The sequence below is a fragment of the Trichoderma asperellum genome, chromosome 2 (assembly GCF_020647865.1).
Source record: "Trichoderma asperellum chromosome 2, complete sequence".
Lineage (NCBI taxonomy): Eukaryota > Fungi > Ascomycota > Sordariomycetes > Hypocreales > Hypocreaceae > Trichoderma > Trichoderma asperellum.
In genome coordinates, this window is record NC_089416.1 from 2,999,989 (window position 1) to 3,021,441 (window position 21,453).

General features: G+C 48.1%; 9 protein-coding genes across 9 annotated transcripts; 3 read left to right on the plus strand and 6 right to left on the minus strand.

The window, feature by feature from the left end:
- The first annotated feature begins 30 nt into the window (after positions 1-30).
- Positions 31-2,088, plus strand: TrAFT101_003320 (uncharacterized protein). The gene has a single exon (XM_024907704.2). The coding sequence runs from the start codon at positions 215-217 to the stop codon at positions 1,937-1,939; it is 1,725 nt and encodes a 574-aa protein (XP_024764455.2). The 5' UTR covers positions 31-214; the 3' UTR covers positions 1,940-2,088.
- Positions 2,089-2,229: 141 nt separating this feature from the next.
- On the plus strand, positions 2,230-3,309 carry TrAFT101_003321 (uncharacterized protein). The gene is made up of 2 exons (XM_024903534.2): positions 2,230-3,125; positions 3,182-3,309. The coding sequence occupies exons 1-2, from the start codon at positions 2,323-2,325 to the stop codon at positions 3,189-3,191; spliced, it is 813 nt and encodes a 270-aa protein (XP_024764456.1). The 5' UTR covers positions 2,230-2,322; the 3' UTR covers positions 3,192-3,309.
- On the minus strand, positions 3,084-7,096 carry TrAFT101_003322 (uncharacterized protein). Its single transcript, XM_024907705.2, has 9 exons — positions 6,872-7,096; positions 6,635-6,797; positions 6,287-6,454; positions 5,390-6,047; positions 4,428-5,326; positions 4,202-4,320; positions 4,071-4,150; positions 3,828-3,987; positions 3,084-3,747 (listed from the first exon to the last, which is right to left on the minus strand). The coding sequence occupies exons 1-9, from the start codon at positions 6,937-6,939 to the stop codon at positions 3,375-3,377; spliced, it is 2,688 nt and encodes an 895-aa protein (XP_024764457.1). The 5' UTR covers positions 6,940-7,096; the 3' UTR covers positions 3,084-3,374.
- Positions 7,097-7,286: 190 nt separating this feature from the next.
- On the minus strand, positions 7,287-10,298 carry TrAFT101_003323 (uncharacterized protein). Its single transcript, XM_024907706.2, has 4 exons — positions 10,070-10,298; positions 9,328-9,970; positions 7,820-9,252; positions 7,287-7,743 (listed from the first exon to the last, which is right to left on the minus strand). Exons 1-4 carry the CDS (start codon positions 10,181-10,183, stop codon positions 7,570-7,572), a joined length of 2,364 nt encoding a protein of 787 aa, XP_024764458.2. The 5' UTR covers positions 10,184-10,298; the 3' UTR covers positions 7,287-7,569.
- Positions 10,299-11,443: 1,145 nt separating this feature from the next.
- Positions 11,444-14,292, minus strand: RHP54 (DNA repair protein rhp54). The gene is made up of 2 exons (XM_024902372.2): positions 14,060-14,292; positions 11,444-13,989 (listed from the first exon to the last, which is right to left on the minus strand). Exons 1-2 carry the CDS (start codon positions 14,068-14,070, stop codon positions 11,592-11,594), a joined length of 2,409 nt encoding a protein of 802 aa, XP_024764459.1. The 5' UTR covers positions 14,071-14,292; the 3' UTR covers positions 11,444-11,591.
- Positions 14,293-14,781: 489 nt separating this feature from the next.
- TrAFT101_003325 (uncharacterized protein) lies at positions 14,782-15,690 on the minus strand (the record flags this gene model as incomplete). The annotated part of the gene is made up of 1 exon (XM_024907707.2): positions 14,782-15,690. The coding sequence occupies one exon, from the start codon at positions 15,688-15,690 to the stop codon at positions 14,782-14,784; it is 909 nt and encodes a 302-aa protein (XP_024764460.1).
- Positions 15,691-16,036: 346 nt separating this feature from the next.
- On the minus strand, positions 16,037-16,885 carry TrAFT101_003326 (uncharacterized protein; the record flags this gene model as incomplete). The annotated part of the gene is made up of 1 exon (XM_024903535.2): positions 16,037-16,885. One exon carries the CDS (start codon positions 16,883-16,885, stop codon positions 16,037-16,039), a length of 849 nt encoding a protein of 282 aa, XP_024764461.2.
- Positions 16,886-17,184: 299 nt separating this feature from the next.
- TrAFT101_003327 (uncharacterized protein) lies at positions 17,185-19,147 on the plus strand. Its single transcript, XM_024905065.2, has 4 exons — positions 17,185-17,244; positions 17,317-17,934; positions 17,995-18,230; positions 18,297-19,147. Exons 2-4 carry the CDS (start codon positions 17,667-17,669, stop codon positions 18,939-18,941), a joined length of 1,149 nt encoding a protein of 382 aa, XP_024764462.2. The 5' UTR covers positions 17,185-17,244; positions 17,317-17,666; the 3' UTR covers positions 18,942-19,147.
- Positions 18,911-21,386, minus strand: TrAFT101_003328 (uncharacterized protein). Its single transcript, XM_024906403.2, has 6 exons — positions 21,269-21,386; positions 20,962-21,211; positions 20,659-20,897; positions 19,747-20,594; positions 19,016-19,662; positions 18,911-18,937 (listed from the first exon to the last, which is right to left on the minus strand). Exons 1-5 carry the CDS (start codon positions 21,282-21,284, stop codon positions 19,198-19,200), a joined length of 1,818 nt encoding a protein of 605 aa, XP_024764463.1. The 5' UTR covers positions 21,285-21,386; the 3' UTR covers positions 18,911-18,937; positions 19,016-19,197.
- Between the last annotated feature and the right edge of the window lie 67 nt (positions 21,387-21,453).

Sequence of the window (21,453 nt, forward strand, 5' to 3'; positions counted from 1 at the left end):
CTCCAGCACCTATCCCCGATGTTGGCGTTGGCACGTGTATTCTTCAGGCACATGTAGCCACCCCGCTTTAATGTGAACCAGCTACTAGGGCGCTACTAGCAGCTGTTGCTCGGCATCCAGTTGCCGATTTGAACTGAAGTAAACAAACGCTATTATGTCACTGCAATGAGAGCAGCTTGGCGTTGTAACTTCGCTACAATATTATATTTTGAATATGGCTCCTATCAGTGCAGCTGATTTCTATGTTAGCAGTGACGATGATGAATTACCGACCCTAGACAACCTTCTGACTTGCTCTCCGAATCACACGCAGCCCAAATATTCGCAGCCAAGGTTAATATCCAGCCTTGAGAAGAGCAGTGTAATTATAACCAAGTCAGCAGAGCGGCTCAACGATTTGGAGGTACAAACACCCGAAATTATCGACTTAATATCCGACTCAGAAGACACAACACCTAAACGCGCCATCCCAACCTTTACTAGAAAAGCGATACGGAAGAAATGGGAGTCATCCCTTGATCACGCCGATGATGGTATCTTTGACGAGGAGACAGCGCCTCAGCCCAGAAGCAGCTTTATACACCCTCAGAAATCTGGAAAGAGAGAAAATGGCCTTCAGTCACGTCTCAAGCAGAAACATGGCGACAATCTAGCTTCGGGAAAGGAGTCGACAGGATCAGTAAGAGGTTTTCGAGGGCCTTCAAAACTGCCTGACGAAACTCCCTTTACCAACAAATCTGGATCGAAAACTCGACTCTTGAACTCTGATTATTCGGCATTGAGATTACGTCGATCTCATTTTCTCACAAACGAAGGGTTGTCTGACGATAATCAAGAAGAACCGTTAACACAACACCCTCGTAACCGATCTGTGCGCCCTCTCCAGACCGTGGGGCCGAACTCTCAGCGACAATCTTCTGAGAACAAGGGTCGTCAAAATATAATTCATCCCTTTTCACACCTTCAACTGGATCTTGAAGAATCGCTAGAAAGAGACACGTTACGAAATCTTCCTATCATCTCTCCTAGAAACGACAAACAGAAGGATCCAAGATCAGCCGATGAAGCGCTTCACATCAGGATTTCGCGAGAGCTAGAATTCGATAATGCTCGGGATCTTGAGTCTGACGACGACCAGTATGAGCCGCATATTCCTCGTAAACCCACCCCCACCCAGTCTAAAGTTCCAAAAACGAGCTCTCCGAAAAAGCAAACCAAAAAGTCGTTTGATGCGAAAAAAGGTCAGCTGGCGACAGATTTTCTCCGGCAACTTGACACCCAAATCACGGATGGCAAAATTGGAGAATTGACTGAGACAACTGGAGGAGTCAAGATTGTGTGGAGCAAGACTCTCAAGACAACAGCTGGCCGAGCAAGCTGGAAGCGAGAGACGGTGAGCTCTAAGCAAACAAAGGACGGCGTTAGTGTGGAGGTGAAACAGTATCGACACCATTCATCGATTGAGCTTGCCGAGAAGGTTATCGATGACGAGCAGCGCTTGCTTAATGTCTTAGCGCATGAATTTTGCCATTTGGCCAACTTCATGATCAATGGTATCAAAGATAACCCTCATGGGAAAGAGTTCAAGGTCTGGGCGGCAAAGTGTTCCAAACTATTTGGCTCACAGGGCATCAAGGTTACCACCAAACATACGTATGAAATTGACTTCAAATATGTATGGGCTTGCACAGCATGCAGCTGTGAGTATAAGCGCCACTCCAAGAGCATTGACCCCAAGAGACATCGATGTGGCAGTTGCAAAGCTCTACTTGAGCAGACAAAACCAGCACCGCGGCAAGGTTCGACCGCTGGTAAATTGAGTGACTACCAGCTGTTTGTTAAAGAACAAATGAAGATCGTTCGAATCGAGAACCCAGACAGCCAGCAGAAGGACGTTATGAAGATAATTGCAGATAAATGGGCCAAAAGTAAAAACTAGCAGGACGAAAAGAATAGCATCGTATACGCCACCATATGTTTTTTGAGACAAAGATAAAGTCACTGGATAAACTGGATATTAATATATCGATAGATCTTTCTACTGAAATAATAAATGAGTATTAGCTCTTGTTTATAGTAATATTTGTGTGGGTGCTATCTTGCATTTCATATGTGCTGTTCCTTTTTTCTTTTTTTTGTGCAAAGAAGCATTTGTGACGTAGTGTAAGCTGCATGCCACCATCAGCAGCAGTGCCTGGGGCATTGTGGCTCTCCCTCTGCATCTCATTATGCACCCGACATAGTGCTCGGTGGAAAAGGGGGTCAAAAGAGAAAGAAAAGAAGAAAAAAGGAGAAAAAGACGTCGAAGGAAAATACAAGGCTATGGCTCATAGGCTGGTTGATAACTCAGCAGCTATTTTCTCGCCATCCGTTGCCCGTATTGCCGCATCTACTGCCCGTGACTGGTCGTACGTCGATGCCTGGCTTGCGTCCAAATCCCCTGCATGGAAAACTTCATTGCCGTCTTTTGAGCGAAACCAGGATACCCTCAAGGCGCTCCTTGCTCTCGTATCCTTAAACGAAGCGGCTGACGACCAACGCCGCCTCCTTGCCCGAGTGGACGCGACTGCTCTCCAAGGACTAACCGCCGCTCACAACAAGGCCGAGCCAGCCACTTCTCCCAACGGAACCCTTCTTACAAAGGGCCATTTGCTCGACGCAATAGAGCACAGTCTACCCAAAGATGGGGCCAGCGCTCTGGATGCACTCACCACAGTGGCCTCTGAGGCTGCCACTGCCAACCCTGATCCCGATCATCTGGGCAGCCTGATGCTTCGCCTCCAGAGCTCGATTTACGGGGCTGAGCAGACGGCAGCCCGAGTTGATGCCTTTGAGCGCCACCTCCAGAGAGAGGCTGAGGCAGCTGAGGAGTTGCTCCATACGCTACAGAGCGAGTGCTATAAGCCGCCCTCAGATTTGGCCAAGCAAAATCTGGATGTGCAGCGAAGGATAAAGACCGTGTCTGCACAGCTTCCCGATCTCCATGACCGCGTTACGGCTCTCGGTGCATCCGTCGTGACGCCTTATTTAACCATCGGAGATGTGATCGAATTGGAGCAGCGATACCATACCCTAGTGTTTCACATGAAAGAGCTCAGTGAGCACATTGCTGCTCTTTCACAAGAGTAAGTCTACTAGCAAAATCCGATGTCATTGGACCATAAGCTAACGCAACTACCAGCAATCTATGACCATTGTTAATCATATATTAAAGTGGTACTGGAAGCTGGCAGCCTTTTTTAACTATAAGTAAAATGTGGACTGAACTCTCATAATTGAACAATAGCGCCCAAGTCAAAAGTCATCGGCTTCGTTATCGAATAGATCGTTGCCGCGCTTCCTTTCATTCTCTTTTAAAACTATTCCCGAGGCATCTACTGATTTCGACGGGATTTCCCTGACACGGCGCCCCCCAATCTGCCAAATTGCCTTCCAAGCCCTGATTTTTTAACAGGTGGTGGGGAGATTACCGGGACTTGCTCTTTCAACGGCACAGGCGGTCCAGGAGGCCCTACTCGAGTGCTGTCTCTGTTTTTCCCCTCTGGTGATGCTTCTCCTATGCGAAATTCGCCGATCCCAGCCGAGAACGTGTCTTCTATCTCAACACTATGTCGTTGACTTCTTCTTGCCCTGTCTTGGACGCTGCGAAATTTTTCCAAAAGCTCAACCCATCGTATTGCCCCGTCTTCTCGCCCCTTCAGTCTGTTCGGCCGGTCATAATTTGACGACGTCGCCGCACCTGCTACACTGTACTCATTGTTGCTCGTTAGACATTTGCTGAGTCTTCCACTTCCAAGTTGAATATCCAGACTGTGCATCAATCTTACCTTCGTGGGGCAATTTGCAGGTACCCAATTGAGCTGACACTGTTGAGTCGATTTTTTAATGCAGCAAACGCAGATGACTGCGGCAAAAGCATGAGAATCCCATACATGCATTTGTAGAGGTACGGGTATTTCTCAGGCTCTAGTAGTTGCAGACGCAGATCTGTTTTGTCTCTCGTTAGTTGGAAAATTGAAGGTGTATGCTCACTCATCTATCAATAAACTTGAGCTGGATGGAAGACTCACAAGTGAATACGGGCGATTCAATAAGCTGAACAAGCTTGTCGACTTGGATCAACATGTTGACTGTCATGTCTAATTCACCACTATTCAAGTGTAAGTACCCAGCTCATAGGGGCTTTATCAAGAGATCTCACAAAATTTGTAACAGGTTGTATGCCTGCTCATAAGCTTGGGACAGTAGACACAAAGAGAACGTTGCAACTGCGTTGTAGCACCATGATCTGAACAGGGCCACAAATAAAGTCTGACCGTCCTGTATATCTCGTCAGTGGGTGACGTTCACTCATCTGAAGGCTTGAATACAAAAAAAAAAAAAAAAAAAAAAAGGGGGGGGGGTTGACGATTAACTTGGCTTCATACCTTTGTTTCTAAATTTCTCAGACGCTTGCGGACTTCTGCTAATTGAGGTGCAGTAATCAAGTTGTTATTAAGATTTTGCACCATTATGCTAGCAAATTCAACATCTTCTTCCTTTTCGATGCAATCGGCCAGCGTTCGGTATATGCGCTCTGGACTGAGGCTGATACAAAGCTGCCGAATAATAAGATTACCTCGAGTTTCCAATAATTTACGGTCTGTAGAGAATAGCTGCAGTAAGTTAACCATGAAGCTAGCGAAGTAATCATCTTCACTATTGCGAGAAATTTGAGACAGTAATTGTAAGTCTCTAGTGACGACAGCATCAGAAGGGTCTGAGAGGGTCTTGAGAAGTGCTGGAAAGGTACCGTCGTTGAAGGCCAATACCTTGCGTGGGGCCTTTCGGTGCAGCATGATGAGCCAGGTTAGAGCAGCTACACGGGTAGCTTCGTGGTCGTTTAGGAAAAGCAACGTAAGCGAATTAACAGCCGCAGTATAGTCGAGATTGGTCTGAATTTGGTTTGCATTAGGCGTGGCGACTGCAGTGGAAGACACACGGCCACTTCCCGGCGTTGAGCTACGGATTTCGATATCTCTGGAATTTGATAGAGATGTTCGACCGACGCTGCTGCTATCCCCTTTCTCTTGTGACAAAGACATCCGAACGTTCATCGAAGCTGCTGCCTGCGTCGCATTGACATCGGATTCATCTGACAAAGAAACCACATAGTCCATGAGACAAGTGTTGACTCTAGTCGCCGCAAGGCGAATGGTCTCTTTGGTGCTGGCCATTGCCGGGAGCATATGGGCTAAGATCTTGGGTGTGAAAGGTAGCACTTCTTCAGGGCAGATATCAAGAAACTCAACAATCCATCTGAGCGACTCGAGTAGGCAATCCTCCTCTTGATCATCATCAGTACATAACATGAAATGAAAAGGATATAAACCAGAAGAAATAAACGAACCTAATGGGGAATCAAGAGTGGCTGTAAGAATATCCAGAATTTCTTTATAGTTGATTTCTACATCCTGTCCGGGGATCCAGTCTTCTTCCAGGCTGTCCTCATCATCATCATTTAAAGCATCAGAATCGAGCTCATCTCCTTCATCCAGATGAGGACGACCGCCGGTGCTGTCCATAGACTCCTGACGCTTCCTTTTACCGCCTTCTTTGAATCTCTTATTCTCCACTAGCCCTCTTTTGACTTGGGAGATTCTCTTGATTTCGTTGAGAAACTTGTCAAGGCAAGTTTGTGTAGCCACGCGAACGTCGACATTTTGATCACTAAGGAATTTGAGGATCCCGCCGAGGAATTCCGGGAGGTATGTTACCAATTCTAGATCTGGGATTGAGTCTAGAAGTGTAATCCAGCCTACAAGAAACTGTCGAGTGAACGGGTTGATGACGTGAATGCGTTCTTTGAGCAGTGGGATAAAGCGCTGTAATGAGAATGCCGTAGGTAAGTTTTGCTGATGCTCATCTGCAGCTGTATTATCTCCGACGCTCGAAGAAGTTTCCAAGACTGAAATATAGGATGCAGCAGACTCGGATACAATGTCCTTTATAAGCCGATCCAGTAACTCAGCTCCGTTCTTGACCGACAATTCTGAATCCGCTCCAAGCTATAAGAAAGTTCATCGGTTAACCAGTCATTCTCAACCATTTATCTTCTCTCTCTCTCTCTCTCTCTCTCTCTCTCTCTCTCTCTCTCTCTCTCTCTCTCTCTCTCTCTCTCTCTCTCTCTCTCTCTCTCTCTCTCTCTCTCTCTCTCTCTCTCTCTCTCTCTCTCTCTCTCTCTCTCTCTCTCTCTCTCTCACACACACACACACACACAGCATAAGAAGGCAGCGGGAAAGCATACTTTACATAGCTGATCGAATATGCTGTTAAAATAAGCCAATATCTCGCCCTTGGCTACCTTGGCTATATTATACATAGCCTCGCATGCATAGTATCGGACTCTCGCATCCTGATCAGTGAAGCAGGCAAGCACGGGAGGAACAATGTTTACAAGGTAGCGAGGAAGTTCCTGTTAAAAGGGTTAGTAGTGGCACCAACAAACATAAAAGCCTTGACTTGTGCAAAGATCAATAAATCGAACAGAGGACGGCACATTTGACACGCGGCAGAACAGGCAAGTCTGAAGACTAAGCGTTCAATATACCCTCGTGCAGCTAACACAAGAGCTAGCACGAAAAGCTGAACATACCGTGCCAAGCGCAATCGCCGCTGCGGCCAGACCAATCAAGCCGCCATTTCGAGCATGTGGCTGATGAACAGCATAAGCATAACCATTACATAACTGTTCAAGGATATCTTCAACGCGCTGGAACGATCCGGAAGCAACAAGGTCTCGTATTATCTTCTCAAGTCTAGAGCATATAGCGAGAGTAAGCAATGTATATGGGAGCAGTGCATCAACAGTTGGGCAGGACTTGTGCCATACTCAAGTGCCCCAACTTTACGCTTGTCATATAGCTTGTCATTCAGCGCCCGCTGAATATTTGTATCCATGTTTCCAGGCGTTTCATGCTTGATTCGGCAGGGAAAGACGAACGATAATCGGTGCTATGGATGAGGCGACGGATGGCGGTCGAGAGCTGAAATCAGAGCTGCATAGGATTTATCTGTGCATTGCGTGCATGTGCATGTTGTAGGTAGCTAGAAGGTGGAAGACCAAACCAGGCTTAGAGGGGGTGTTGCAGTGCTGCTAGGTAGAACTCCGCAGATACATTACGGAATTAGGTAAGGTGCATCTTTAGGCGCAAGGTGTGTTGACGAAAAATAAGGTACATAACACTTCGTAGTGCATTTACAATAAATCGCATCCAGCATGTTGTTGCGCAAGCTACTGCGTCAGGGCTGTATAAATATAGATACGGCGGATAATACATATATATAGTGCCTCGGATTTAACGTTTTTTTTTTATTATTCCTTGTTATATATACTAGATGTGGTCACCAAAAGTTACATACACAGTTGACTTAAAAGCATACAATGACTTCCAACGCATCTGAGCTCGATAGACTCTTTCAACAGTTTCTTTCTCGCTTCTTGGCTTGTCATGAGATCATGGACCTTTATAACAGTGCCATGTTCATTATTTTTTTTAAAAAAAAAGAAAAAAAAAAGCTTTTCGCTTTCTAGTTCTTGGTCATCTTGGCCATGGTGTTCAGGGCGCTTCCGTTCTTGAACCACTCAATCTGTGCCTCGTTGAAAGTCTGCTGCAGCTTCACTTCGAAAGGCTTGCCGTCCTTGGGGTGAACGGTCATGATAAGAGGCTTTCCAACGGCGAGCTCAGTGCAGGGAATATCAACCTATATAGTTTATTAGTATCCACCGTTTAATTGGCAGAAAATAAAATCCGGCTATAAAAAAGGGTTAGAAGCTTACCTTGTCATCAGGCTTGATCTTGTCATAGTCAGCGGGTTCAGCGAAAGTCAGGGGAAGCATGCCCTGCTTCTTCAAGTTGGTCTCGTGGATACGAGCGAAGCTTCGGGTGATGATGGCCAGGCCACCCAGGTGACGAGGCTCCAGAGCAGCATGCTCACGAGAGCTACCCTCGCCATAGTTCCAGTCACCAATGACAACCCACTTGATACCCTTCTTCTTGTAGTCGCGGGCAACTGCGGGAACAGCATCCCATTCGCCAGTGGTGAAGTTCTTGATCTTGTTGGCCTCATCGTTGGCCTCGTTAATAGCACCAATCAACATGTTGTTGGAGATGTTATCAAGGTGGCCACGGTACTTCAGCCAGGGACCAGCCATGGAGATGTGGTCAGTGGTGGTCTTGCCCTTGGCCTTAATCAGGATAGGCACGTCCTTGGCATCCTTGCCATCCCAGGGCTGGAAGGGCTCCAGGACCTGGAGACGATCGGAGGTGGGGCTGACCTGCACAGTGACGGTGCCACGCTCCTTTGGTGGGGCCTGGTAGGTGTCCCGGCCGGCATCATAGCCCTTGACAGGGAGACCATCGCCAGTGGGAGGCTTGAGCATGAACTCCTTGCCATCCTTACCGACAAGCTTATCGGTAAGGGGGTTGAAGTGCAGAGAGCCCGCAATGGAGAGAGCAACAACCAAATCGGGGGAGGTGACGAAAGAGTGAGTGGCAGGGTTGCCGTCGTTACGTCCGGTAAAGTTTCGGTTGTATGAAGAGATGATGGAGTTGGCTTCGCCCTTCTTCACATCCCGACGGTCCCACTGACCAATGCAAGGACCGCAAGCATTGGCAAGGACAATGCCGCCGAATTCCTCAAAGGTCTGGAGCTGACCATCACGCTCAATGGTGGCGCGGATCTGCTCAGAGCCAGGGGTAACGGTGAAAACAGACTTGGCCTTCAAGCCATGGTCGAGAGCGTCACGAGCGATAGAGGCGGCGCGGGACATGTCTTCGTAGGAGGAGTTGGTGCAAGAGCCAATCAGGCCAACCTTGAGCTCTTCAGGCCAGTTGTTGTCCTTGACAGCCTGGCTGAACTTGGAGATGGGAGTGGCCAAATCAGGAGTGAATGGGCCGTTGATGTGAGGCTCAAGTTCAGACAGGTTGATCTCGATAAGCTGATCGTACTCGGCACCCTGATCCTCGCGAAGCTCGGTAGCATAGGCTCGGGCGTAGTCTCCGATATCCTTGCGCTTGGTAGCGGCAAGGTAGTCGTACATACGATCGTTGAAGGGGAACAGGGAGGTGGTAGCACCAATCTCAGCACCCATGTTGCAAATCGTACCCATGCCAGTGGCTGAGATGCCCTCGACACCGGGTCCGTGGTACTCAACAATGGAGCCGGTACCACCCTTGACAGTCAAGATATCGGCGACCTTGAGAATAATGTCTACATCGTTATCGTGTCAGCAGAGGCCTCTGAACTCAGTGGGGGGGAAGCAAAGGTCCCATGATTATCACTCACCCTTTGGCGAAGTCCATCCCGACAGCTGGCCAGTCAGCTTAACACCGAGGACCTTGGGGGCCTTCAGCTCCCAAGGCAGGTTGGCCATGACGTCAACAGCGTCAGCACCACCCACACCGATAGCAGCCATACCAAGACCACCACCGTTGGGAGTGTGCGAATCAGTGCCAATGAGAAGACCACCGGGGAAAGCATAGTTCTCAAGCAGAATCTGGTGGATGATACCAGAGCCAGGTCGCCAGAAACCGATGTTGTACTTGGCACAGGCAGAAGACAAGAAATCGTAAACCTCCTTGTTGATGCCAATGGCTCGCTCAAGATCCTTGGCACCACCAACTTGGGCCTCAATCAGATGGTCGCAGTGGACGGTGGTAGGGTTGGCAACGGCATCCATGCCAGCGGACATGAACTGCAAGATAGCCATCTGGGCAGTAGCATCCTGGCAAGCAACGCGATCAGGGCGCAGCTTGAGGTAAGACTTGCCTCTCTCAATATCCTGACCATGAGGGTCGTCCAAGTGAGAGTAGAGAATCTTCTCGGCGTAGGTCAGAGGTCGGTTGAGGCGGGCACGGACGATGGAGAGGTTTTCGGACATCTTCTTGTAGTTGATGAAGTTGTTCTCCTCCCAGTTGTTCTGGCGGACCTGTGAGTGAGAGGTATGTCAGCACGGCAAGTCCCAAGCGATTAAAATCCAGAGAGGTGTTCACAGATGCTCTCCAGAGGGCATAGGGAGTCCAATGACCTTTCTATCGAGGGCAGAGTCGGATACAGTAGCCAGACGGCGAACGCTGCTGGCCGCGCCACCGGCGGCGCGGCTCCGAGCAATACTGCCCAGAACCTGTCTGGAAGCAAGCATGATGCTGACTCGGCCAATTGAGGAGTCTATAGACTGCAGTCAATCAGAAAAGTTTTGATGCTGGCGAGCAGCAGAAATCTGTCGTCAAAACCAGAAAATGCCTTGGAGGGGGGAATGTTATAAAGACATCAGAGTGGAGAGTGGAATTTGCCTGGGTGGGGAGAGGTGTTTTTCGGCTCGTGCTGCGGCCAGTCGTTGTCCGCAAGACAAGAAAAAGATGGAACCCTCAGCCGGGATAGCAGGGCAATGACAGAATGTGCGTCTTAGAGCTGGCATGGCCCTACCCTCGCTGGCCACTCACAGGCCGTGTAAAAACAATCCCTTGGCCCGCGTTGTCGCTTGTGCCGAGCTAAACCTCCCCCTCCAGCCGAGCTTGGCTTGCGCCGGGGGGTAGGTGATTTTTTTTTTCGTCTCTGCCCGTGCGGACCATTTACCCCATACATGAGCTGGTGTTACAGTATAGGCTTTAGCATGCAGCAGGCGAATCTTGCTGATCCCTAATACTATTCCAAGCCCACTTTGCACCTGCTGAACTACATACATAGGTACCTAGGTAGACAGCTTCAAGATTGTAAAATTCAAGTGGACAAATGCCATGGCTTAGATAATTATCTGTGCGTCTATCACAGCACACAGAGGATGCGTGTTTTGATGAGCCATTGATCTTACAGCGCTAACTTGTAAGCGTGTAGATGGGTGCACCACCATTGGAGCCAACCTGCAGGCCACTGTAACTGCCGCGCGTGTCGCCGTGATGCCCAAGAGCTACTCCGAAACCACGGCTGTAGAATGCTAGACATGTGACGTCGCAGATGTAAGCTTCTTGCATTGCATGCCAAAAGTTACGTCAACTAGCTGGATAAATCGGCGATTTCTCAGTGGCTGCACACGAGCATGGCCAGGCAAGGCTCAAGCAACGATTGCTGCATAGCGCATCTATCTCAGTTTCGCAGCCCCAACATCTGTTCTTACACGGCGAAAAGACGTAGCCTTGCGGCTGAGGCCTCGGCACGAGACAGCGGAAGCATCGGTCGCCGCTCTGTGAGCTCGTTTTTGCGAAGTTCTCGGTAATAGTTCTCGGAGCCCGAAATGGCGTTAAAGACGGAGCTCGGTCCCTAGCGCCATTACCGGAGCAGCTTTAGCAGTGCGAGAAGGTCCTGGCTCCGCACCTACCTTATTTTAATTTCCAGCGAGGTGCGAAATACGGAGAAGCAATACCCATACTGCCCCGGCTAATAGAGATCTACTAAGCTACACTGCCCGCCAAGTGCTAGCCTAGGTACTCCGTATAGACGGCATAGATGGAGACTTTCGATGAATGCGGGACATCGACAGCCATACATAATATATGCATATATACATGCACTCTTGTAAAATTGAATAGCTACAAAATCTAGCTAAAGCAGGTCTAATGCGATATGTACTGGAACACAGCTGACACTTCACTCCCGGCATACTCTTGTCTTAGCAACAGATCCTGTATGGGCTGCAGCTGAGAGTTGACAAAGTGATTCCAGGTGCTTGTATCACCATACAACATAGCAGGGGCCTTGATGAATTGTCGGCCATCGGGCTTGCACCTTTTACATTTAAATGTATCGTGAGTGTCGCTAGTCGTATCAGGCCGATATTGAAAGAGCTCTCGAAGACTGTCGAGAGAGAAATGGCGCTCCACATCCTCAGCAGAGTCAACCACGCACGAAGATAAACTTTGCTTATGAGATTGCCGCTGGAAGATCTTCTCTTCAATGGTGCCCGTGGCAATAAAGCGGTAAACAAAGCAATCTTTCTTCTGACCATCTCGCCAAACTCGTGCCAGAGCTTGCTGGTCGGCCGCGGGATTCCAATCAGGATCAAAGAGGACAAGACGGTTTGCGCCAATAAGATTAATGCCACAGCCACCTGCCTTACTGCTCAACAAAAAGATAAACTCATCTCCGTTTGGATCATTGAAACGATCAACTAATTTTTGTCGTTTGTTTACATTCATTGTTCCATCAAGCCGTAGACATCCATATTGGCGCTCTCTGCAGAGACGTTCAAAGAGATCTAGTGTAGACGTGTAATTGCTGATAAGCACAATCTTGTCGTTTGTGTCTTCTCGAATCTTTGCCAACATTCGATCGAGGACTTGCATCTTCCCCGAATACCAGGGCTTGATGTCCCGATCTCTCCCTCGAGCTTCCTTGGGGACATAGTCTTCTGGAAAGCATTTCTCCGAGCCGGGTAAGTCATCTGCAAGGTTTAGGAGATCGGGGTGGTTGCAGAGTTTTTTTAGAATATTGATAGCTTTGAGAGGCTGGCTGCCCTTGCCACGAAGAAGGGCCTGGATGTCCGGGCTTGTGATGAAATAATTATACAGGTCGAGCTGAAACGGAGCTAGGTTGCAAAAAACCACATGTTCATATTTGACCGGGAGATACTTAGAAAGGATGTCGTTTGTTCGTCGAATTAGGAATTTATTGACAACGCCAAGTAATTCAGATGTGCACTCATCTCCGCGCTGGCGTTCTTGCTCCGACGCGTCGGCATCTCGCCCACGCAAGATGGGTATTTCAAATCGTTTTCGAAACTCCAATCGCGACCCGAGAAGGTCTGGGTTGGCAAAACTGGTCAAAGCAAAATATTCCGTCAGGTCGTTTTGAATAGGTGTGCCGGTGAGAATAACTCGTCTAGATACGTTAAGGTCATTCAAAGCATTAAATGTGTTGCTGTCTGCATTTTTCAAACGATGCCCCTCATCGCAAAATAGGAGGCCGATTTTGGTGTGCTTGAGCTCTTCAACATTAAGCCTCAGAGTCTCATATGAGACGATAATAACTGGTCGTGTGACGGATCGGCCAGAAGCAATTGCCCACTGACGAAGCTGGCGTTTCAATTCTTCCTTTGGCGCCTTCCCATCAATGGCAAATGGATTGATAGCATTAGGACCAAGCCATTTTGTCAACTCATTTGCCCAATTCTTTACCAAACTTGCTGGGCACACAACGATGGCTTTCTGGATGGTGGATTTTCCGGCACTAGGAGATTGCTTTAACAATGTCCACATGAGAGTAATGCACTGGAGCGTTTTTCCCAGGCCCATCTCGTCAGCCATAATGCATCCCTGAGCCTTCTCATCGACAAGCCCCGTGACACATTTGTACATGAACTTGACTCCCTCAATTTGATGTGGGCGAAGACACTTGGCAATCTTGGGGTCGATTACGACCGGAACTTTAGGGTGATCCTTTTCCACCTGTTTCTTGATTCCGAGAATCTCAGCAAGGCTTTTATGCACAATCGGGGCATCAAGCTTCGAGGGTTCAACCTCTTTTTGGATCACATTTTCTTGGGTTATTTCGGGCTTCGCGTCAACGGTCGGGTCGTAAAGAACAATCGCGAATTCGCCTGATGGGTCATGTAGAGGCCTAGGGACAAATACGGCTCCACGTCGAAGCCCAAGGGTCGGCGGAGGCCTTGATGAACCATACTCGCCTTGGGATTTATCTTTCAAAGGAATAGAGAACGCTTTTCGAAAGACGAGATTTTTATCTTTCACTTGGAAGACTGGAAATTTTGGCAGCGAAGGCGTTTGATGGCCATTGCCGTCATATGACGTGTCGATACTTGTTCCTTCGTTTTCATCGGCTCCTCTGTAGTCTACCTTTCTCTTTTTTCGGACAGGTCGGTCTGACGTGGATACCGCATTCGCTGGTGCAGGGCATTTAAATGGCTTGCGAAGTGTATCGAGATTCTGGGATTTTGAAGCCTGATAGTTCGACCTGCCGTAGTTCTTGTCCTTCGACGATGGGCGGGGTGGTGCACTAGAAAATGTAAATATATATTCAACTTTGGCCCGCCAAACATGGCTAAACTTGGCTCAGAGTCACTTACATCACTTTCATGATGATCTAGTAGGATATTCACACGCTGGCTGGCTAGAAGAACGATGGGGCTTTTGATTGTCAACACAACATACACGAACTGAATGGGGCAACGCGTTCCTTCGTGAGAGGCCGCACCTGACGCGCGAAACAATGGCGCGTCCTCACGTGATTAAAAAGTACAAAAACACTCAGGTACTTCGGAATACCAATGGGCGAGACTAAATGTTAGTAAGTACTATAGTAGTCTTTGATTTGAATGGAAATATTGTATACGCTAGGTGTATTGGTTAAGTGCTGAAATCCGTTTAGTTCATACCCCTAGTGCCGGTGTTTTGTTTTCAATGTCTTTGGGATGTTTTGAAGATGATATGTAAACTAGATTACAAAGCACCTCGCTACCCTTGTTCATCCCTCCCAAGAACTTCATATGGGCTACGGAGTACTATAAATAATACCTAAATTGCTAAATCGCCATGATTACAGCTTGGTATTGGATCAGTCATGTACATGTGGAGCATATATCTAGGTATATAGGTAGGTGTAAAAATATACATATATGTATGTAGAATATGCAGCACCTAGGAAGAAGGAAAAAAGAGGTCTGGGAGAGATATACATGAAGGAAGCTACCTAACTGTTGAAGGGTAGATAGCCAATGCTTCGAAGCTTATAAGCGGTATGTAGGCGAATGTGTGACTGTTTATTGAAGGAAATAACCCGAACAGGACATCAAGCCTCTGGCAATAATCCTGCATGTTTATTGCTCATGTTCATTTCACTCATGATCCATTCATATACAGCCCACTGAATGGCATTGACAAGAAATGCCCTGACACTGCAGATAGACAGGCCGCGGAAAAAGGGACGAATCCCGCCTTCTCTGTAAGTGTCTTTAGCGATCTGCCATGCCCCATCTCGCTTCTTACTCGCTATGCCACGGTACGTAAAAACTGATGCAGCAGCGCTTGTTGCAGGCTGGTAAGAATGCTGCTGTGTTTGAAGCCGCGACTTGATGACGTCGAGAGGGAAAACGCTGGCCCAAGTGGCAATCCCTGCAATGCCACCACACAACAAGACCTTTGATGTCTCTCGCTGCCCAGAGGCAGTGTCGCCATCACGCTTTTGAGCAGTAGGCCAATAGTGATGAGCCAATTCATACGTCCAAAAATAAAAGCCATAGCCGATGCTATCCCGCAGCGCTGTGACGACCCCGCCATGGTAGAGGCCCTTCACACCGTCTGTACGCAATATCTGCTTGAATATCGTCCAGCTTGATGTGGCAGGATTTGATATCTGCGCTCGGCACTTGATCAACTCTGTCGGGGCGCTGACAATCCATACAGCAAGACCACCCATTGCTCCCGCTGTCCAAGTAACCCACCCGGCATCCTGTGTCGAGGCCGCCTTTTTCAGCATTGCCTCCGACCGGTTGTATGAAACGAATAGCAGCGCATTCAGAGCCCCATAGCCAAAAATTGGCGCGGCAGTGCCTTTCATAAAGGCCACAGAGCTCTGGCTATATGGCCTTCCGGTAGCATGCCTTCTTGTTTGCTGATGCACTTTCTCAATGTCAAGAGGATTCCCTACTACAATTCCCACTACTCCGCTGAGATAGCCGGCCCAGAAATCGGCCGACATGGCGGGAATCACAGGCCAATTCAGATGCTACCAGCGTAACAGAGGGTATAATCTCTGTGGAATACGGCTGCATATTACCTAGGTATTAAGTAGCAGCAGTGGTACCTAGGTAGTAGGAGTAGTAAGAAACAGAAACAATCCATGCAAACCTACCGAGTACCTAGGGCTTGCACTACTTTTTACTAAGTCGTCCTCGCTCCACGTGTATAGCTCAATTCGGTCAGCCGAGGTTTTGCTTTGCGTATACCGGCTACATCTATATCGTGGAGACAAAGGTTTGATTTAAAACCAAAAATGTCGAAAGGATAGACGGCATTGTATTCATATCATCATGTCCGACTTGTAATCACATCAAACTCTTAGTGTCTTGCAACTGCCATCCGTCCTTAGTCTGCTTGACTCTTCCCTCCTGCTCCAGCTTAGCCAGCATCTGTAAAACCCCTCCGCAGGCTGCCTCATGCAAATCTTCACGCACGTCTTTGTATACCGTTTTGACTATAGCCATTGCCGTCCAAGTATCACTGCTACTGGAAGCATTACCTGCCGTCATTGCTCGCAAAACTTCTTCCTCCCGCTGACGGCGATGCTCTATGTATTCATTAATTTTCTCCAAGCCATTCTCAACCACAGGTCCGTGGCCTGGATAGACCCGCCCGGAAAAGAGCGTCTTCATTTTACTCAGGCTGCGAAGATATGTTGCTAATTCCTCAAACACGGCAGTGCCCTGCCCAAGCACATTATCGCCCGCAAACATTGCATCTTCTTCAGCAAGCGTGAACGCCATGTGGTCCTTTGTGTGGCCGGGAGTGTGATGAGCCGTCAAGGTTGCGCCGTCAATTGTGAAACTATCGCCATCCTGAAGAGCCAACTGCCCAACTTCCGGACTATTCTTGTAGATCTTTACTTCTGGGAAGGCATTAACAAGATCTGCAATGCCTCCAGTATGATCGTGATGCCAGTGTGTAATGACTGCCGCCTTCACTGTCGCGTTCTCTTGGGAGAGCGTTTCTTTGAGCGACTGTATCCAGCTTGGGCGGCCCTCTCCTGTATCAATCAAAATACGCCAATGGCCAGTACCGAGCAAGTAAGTATTGGTGCCCTGCAGCGCAAATTTGCCTGGGTTGCCGCCTAAGATCCTGATGCAGCGCGGGCTTAGACGCTGCACCGTAGGAAGGGCTACAAGCGTAACAGACATGATGTGTTTGGATGTTGTCTTGTCTTTCTTTGCGGGGCCGAAGAGAGATGTTATTTGCAAATGTACAAGAACATAATAGCAGCACCCGGGATGCTAGTCTAAGTCACTTGGGTGTAGCTCAGAGTCTTGTTCGTTTGAAGTTGTGCTACAGCAGAAATGTTACGTGATCCGGGCCGAGGCTCAGGATTGCCGTGGTCATCTTTGTCCCGTCCTAGAACAAGGGAGGGTAAATAGGTACTTATGTTGATGATTGGGTTAAACTTAACCGCTAAGCCATCATCGTCTAAATTCGATCACAACAACCGGCACTCCAGCTATCAAACAGAAAACACACTCCAATCATGAAATTATTAGATACCGCATGTTATACCTATACTTGTATACGTACTCTGCATTATGGGGGTTTTATCGCGCTAACTATCGACTCCCAGACGTACTCCGTCATAGCCAGATCTCTACGGAGTAACAAGGCTACAGATACTGGCGCTAGGCAGCTGGCTGCCACGTTATTCGCCAGACGGCCCATTGAGTAAGGCTGCATTGCATATGCACCATCGCTACCAGCTTCCAGCTTCCAACCTTCAACCACCTTCTCGCAACTCCAGATCCATAGACGTTGCACTTCTCAGCACCTCCATTTAACCATCAACTACAACGATACCATAAACCACATTTCTCTCGTTTGCCACTCACTCCGCCGGGCTGGTAATTCAAACACTGCACACCCCACCCTTGTCACGGGCCGTGGACGACCATCGACAGTCGTACTGTCTCTTCAAATATGAACAACGACAGCATCTCTGATTTTCTTGCGGAGCAACGAGACGCAGCTCCAGAGGAGCTCCAGCCGCTCATTCTCAACTTCGAAGACTTCTGGGAACGCAAGCTATGGCACCAGCTCACAGATGCCCTCGTAGAATTCTTCAATGACGATGGCAGTGCGCCCCAACGCCTAGCCTTCTATAACGTCTTCATTCTGAAGTTTGCTGATAAGATCAACAAACTGAAGTTGGTGATGCTGGCGCTCAAAGCTGCGACACAATGCAAAGGTTTGTCTTTTGCTCTCTCTGGATCTTGAATTGCCATCTGGCTGCTAACAATCCATCAAGACGATTGTGATCGCTTAGCATTCCTGCAGTCGGTAGTAAAGAAGGTGGACACGGAAGATTCTCAAGATGCGCTTGTGTTTGCTTCTGTTGCAGTTGCTAGGGTAAAGCTAAGTCTCAATGAGCTGGAAGACGCAAAACATGATCTCGACGCTTCAGAGAAAATCCTGGACTCCTTCGACTCTGTTGAGGCTGTCGTCCATGCTGCCTTCTACGATGCCAGTGCCAATTACTACAAGGTAAGTTTTCTTGCTGAATTTCAAATAGTCATAGGAGTTACAGTTACCAACAGCGCTTTCTTTTAGCTTAAAATGGACTTTGCAAATTATTACCGGACCGCCCTACTTTACCTTGCCTGCATCGATCTATCTACCCTCTCTGACGAGGAACGACATCAAAGAGCTTACTTCCTGAGCGTGGCCGCTCTAGTATCCACGAGCATTTATAATTTTGGCGAGCTGCTACTGCATCCCATTCTAGATACTCTTGGCCGGAGCGAGAATGACGCTTGGTTGCGTGATCTTCTTTTTGCCTACAACCGAGGAGATCTTGCTGCCTATGATGTTCTTTCAGATAACATTGCGTCGAACAAGCTTTTAAACGAAAACTCGGATAGTCTTCGACAGAAGATTTACCTGGCGGCCTTGACGGAAGCCGTCTTTCGCAGACCGCCCCATGACCGGACTATGTCCTTCGCGACCATTTCTCAGGAGACAAAGGTTCAGCCACAGGAAATTGAGCATCTGGTGATGAAGGCTTTGAGCCTGGGCCTCCTTCGCGGAACGATAGATCAAGTGGGCCAGATTGCGCACATTACCTGGGTGCAGCCGAAGGTGCTTGATATGAAGCAGATCGAGAGCATGCGCCATCGATTACTCGAGTGGGACTCAAATGTCAATCAATTAGGAAATTGGATCGAGGCTGCCGGCCATGATGTCTGGGCTGCCTGAGTGCCGCCAAACCAAGAGCATAGAGAAGAGTCAATGACTTTCGTAGCTGGTATCGGAGAGGGTGTATAATATACCATGAGTACACACTAAACACTACTGGGCTCTCAATTAACTTGCTGCGCTTTCATCATTATTATTATTGATATATGTAATAGGAACAATTTTCAAAATTAGAGGCACATGCCAATTGTAACATAAGAATCTAGCATATAGGTTCCCTTGAGCTGCGCGTGAAATCATATCTCGTATGATTCCTCTATATATTAGAAATGGGGCTAAGGGTATTCGTCATACCAATTAGCCAAGCTGGCCACCACATACACCAGATGATAATTGGTGTATACATTCCCCACACGTTCCAACCCAAACTGGCTGCTTTGAGGACTTCAGTCAGAGTGACGCCGCTAGTCCACGCTGTTGATAATATAACAATAGGCGGCGAGGTTAATATCAACAATGCTGCAAAAAACCATCTGGTAGCTGCGCTATCAGTTGGCCGAATGAAGGTGAGAGGACTTGCTAAAAGTCCGACAAGGAAAGCGAGGGAGAAATTGAGTGTGCTGAGGGTCGCAAGGGATACACCTAGAATTAACAGCGAGAAAGATTTTGTAAGCTGAAAGTATTGCGGAGTTGGCTTTTGAAGTGAGGCAGCAGCGAAAGAGAAGATGGCTGGAAGGACAGTAGATGTGACGGAAAATATTAAAAATGCCAATGGCAGGGTCTAGTTATTACAAGGTTAGCTCAGCGTTCGTTTTTCAAGCGTTACTACAAAAAAAAAAAAAAAAGTAAGTGTATCAAAACTCACATTTATGCCAAGATGGTTGAACAAGAATAAAGGGATTGCAGAGATGGAATGGCATATCGCAACAAAAGTAAGAGGTGAGAGAAGGTTCCGTTCCACTGTAAGAGGAGACCAGGAGGATGGCGCGGCATCCCCTTTTCGTTCCAATCCATCACTTTGTTGCTTGCCTGTACCTACATCCTTCGCGGTAGGTTGTCCGCTTTTGACCCAGAGGAAGATGGCCATGATAGTAAAATTGGCAGCCAGCAGCATGGCGCTGGGGAGATATGTGCCAATGCTGACAAAGCGATTTTTTTGCATGAGAAGATAGAAAAAGAAGCTTTGATGCAAATGCTCCAAAAGGTTGTTTAGGCTTCGGAAAGATCCCTCTACAACTCTACCCATCGCCATCTCATCATGCCATCCTTCGCCAGTAGGCTGTAAAGTTATGGCGTCCACATGGTAGGGAATAAAGCTGCTGTGGGGGCCAGTGGGATATCCAAGGCCCTGATATAGCATACCACGGAGCATTGTTTGAAGTCGATCCTGATAGCTATCCGTATGGCCAGTCATCTGCTGCACGGTGGTTTCAATACCCATCTGACCTCCCGCAATGTTGACAATCGAATTGATGAGATCGAGATTAGGCAGCTGTCCGTTCGTGCCATCGTAAATAATGTGAAGCTCGTGATATCGCTGCTCATGGGGGTAATCGATCGCAATAGCTCCCTGTAGTGCACCGGATTTGAGTGGCAACGGTGCAATATGTTTAAAATCATGAGCGTCATGATAAGCGTCAACCCAGGCCTGTGTTCCTGTTGTGCTATCTGGAGGTAAAAGAAGGATAATATCCTTCGACCATAATGACCAACCTGTCGTCTGTCAGCTTCCTCTAAAGTCCAACCCCATCAAGCTCGGGTTCTGGCAGCGACTGACGTTTAAAATAGCGAGCTAACGTGAGCACAAGCGCGATACCATTCCGGTTAAGCTGCTCATCTATGCTCTTCCATGCAGCCACCAACACAATAGCCTCTGTCGCGTCCCCACGAGGGGCTTGCAGAATACCATACACATTCTCCCCAGTATATATCTGTCCGGCCGAGTGATAGGTGTAGTTCTGTCGGCCAACCTTGACGCCAAAGCCTGTCAGGATCGATTCTAGTTTATCGTTGACTCTGATGACCGTGTTAGCCAGGTGTATATCGCCAAATCTTCAGGGGATGGCGCTCGGCAACAAACTCATAATTGTTCTTGTCGGCAAGCAAATCGACCTCGTGCCTAAAGGCCCTGAATATATGTTGCTCGCTACCACCAAAATAGGTATGCACTTGTCCAGGCAAGAGAGCATTCTCTGATACGTAGGTTCGCCTCGAATAGTCGTCCAGAGGTAGAAGAAGGAGCCAAACAACGCCAATGGCAATACAAAAAGCAGATACGTATGGAGGAATTCTTAGCAGCCGAGGGTCGCGACGCAATGACAGCGCTGTGGCTTCAAGCAGCATGAAAGTCAGCGCATCAGTTAGGCCGCGGAGTTAGGATAACATACAAAGCAGTCGCGGCATGTCAGCTGTTAATCATGAAAGGGGCAAAAATATACCAATAGCGGCTCAATCCAAATTGGATGGGCGACAACAAGAGGTAAATTCCTGCGGAAGCTGATTTCATATGCGATGGATAGCTCGAATTTAGGTCTAAGTCTTAGGTGTTTCTCCAGAGTCCTACCTGCGAGAA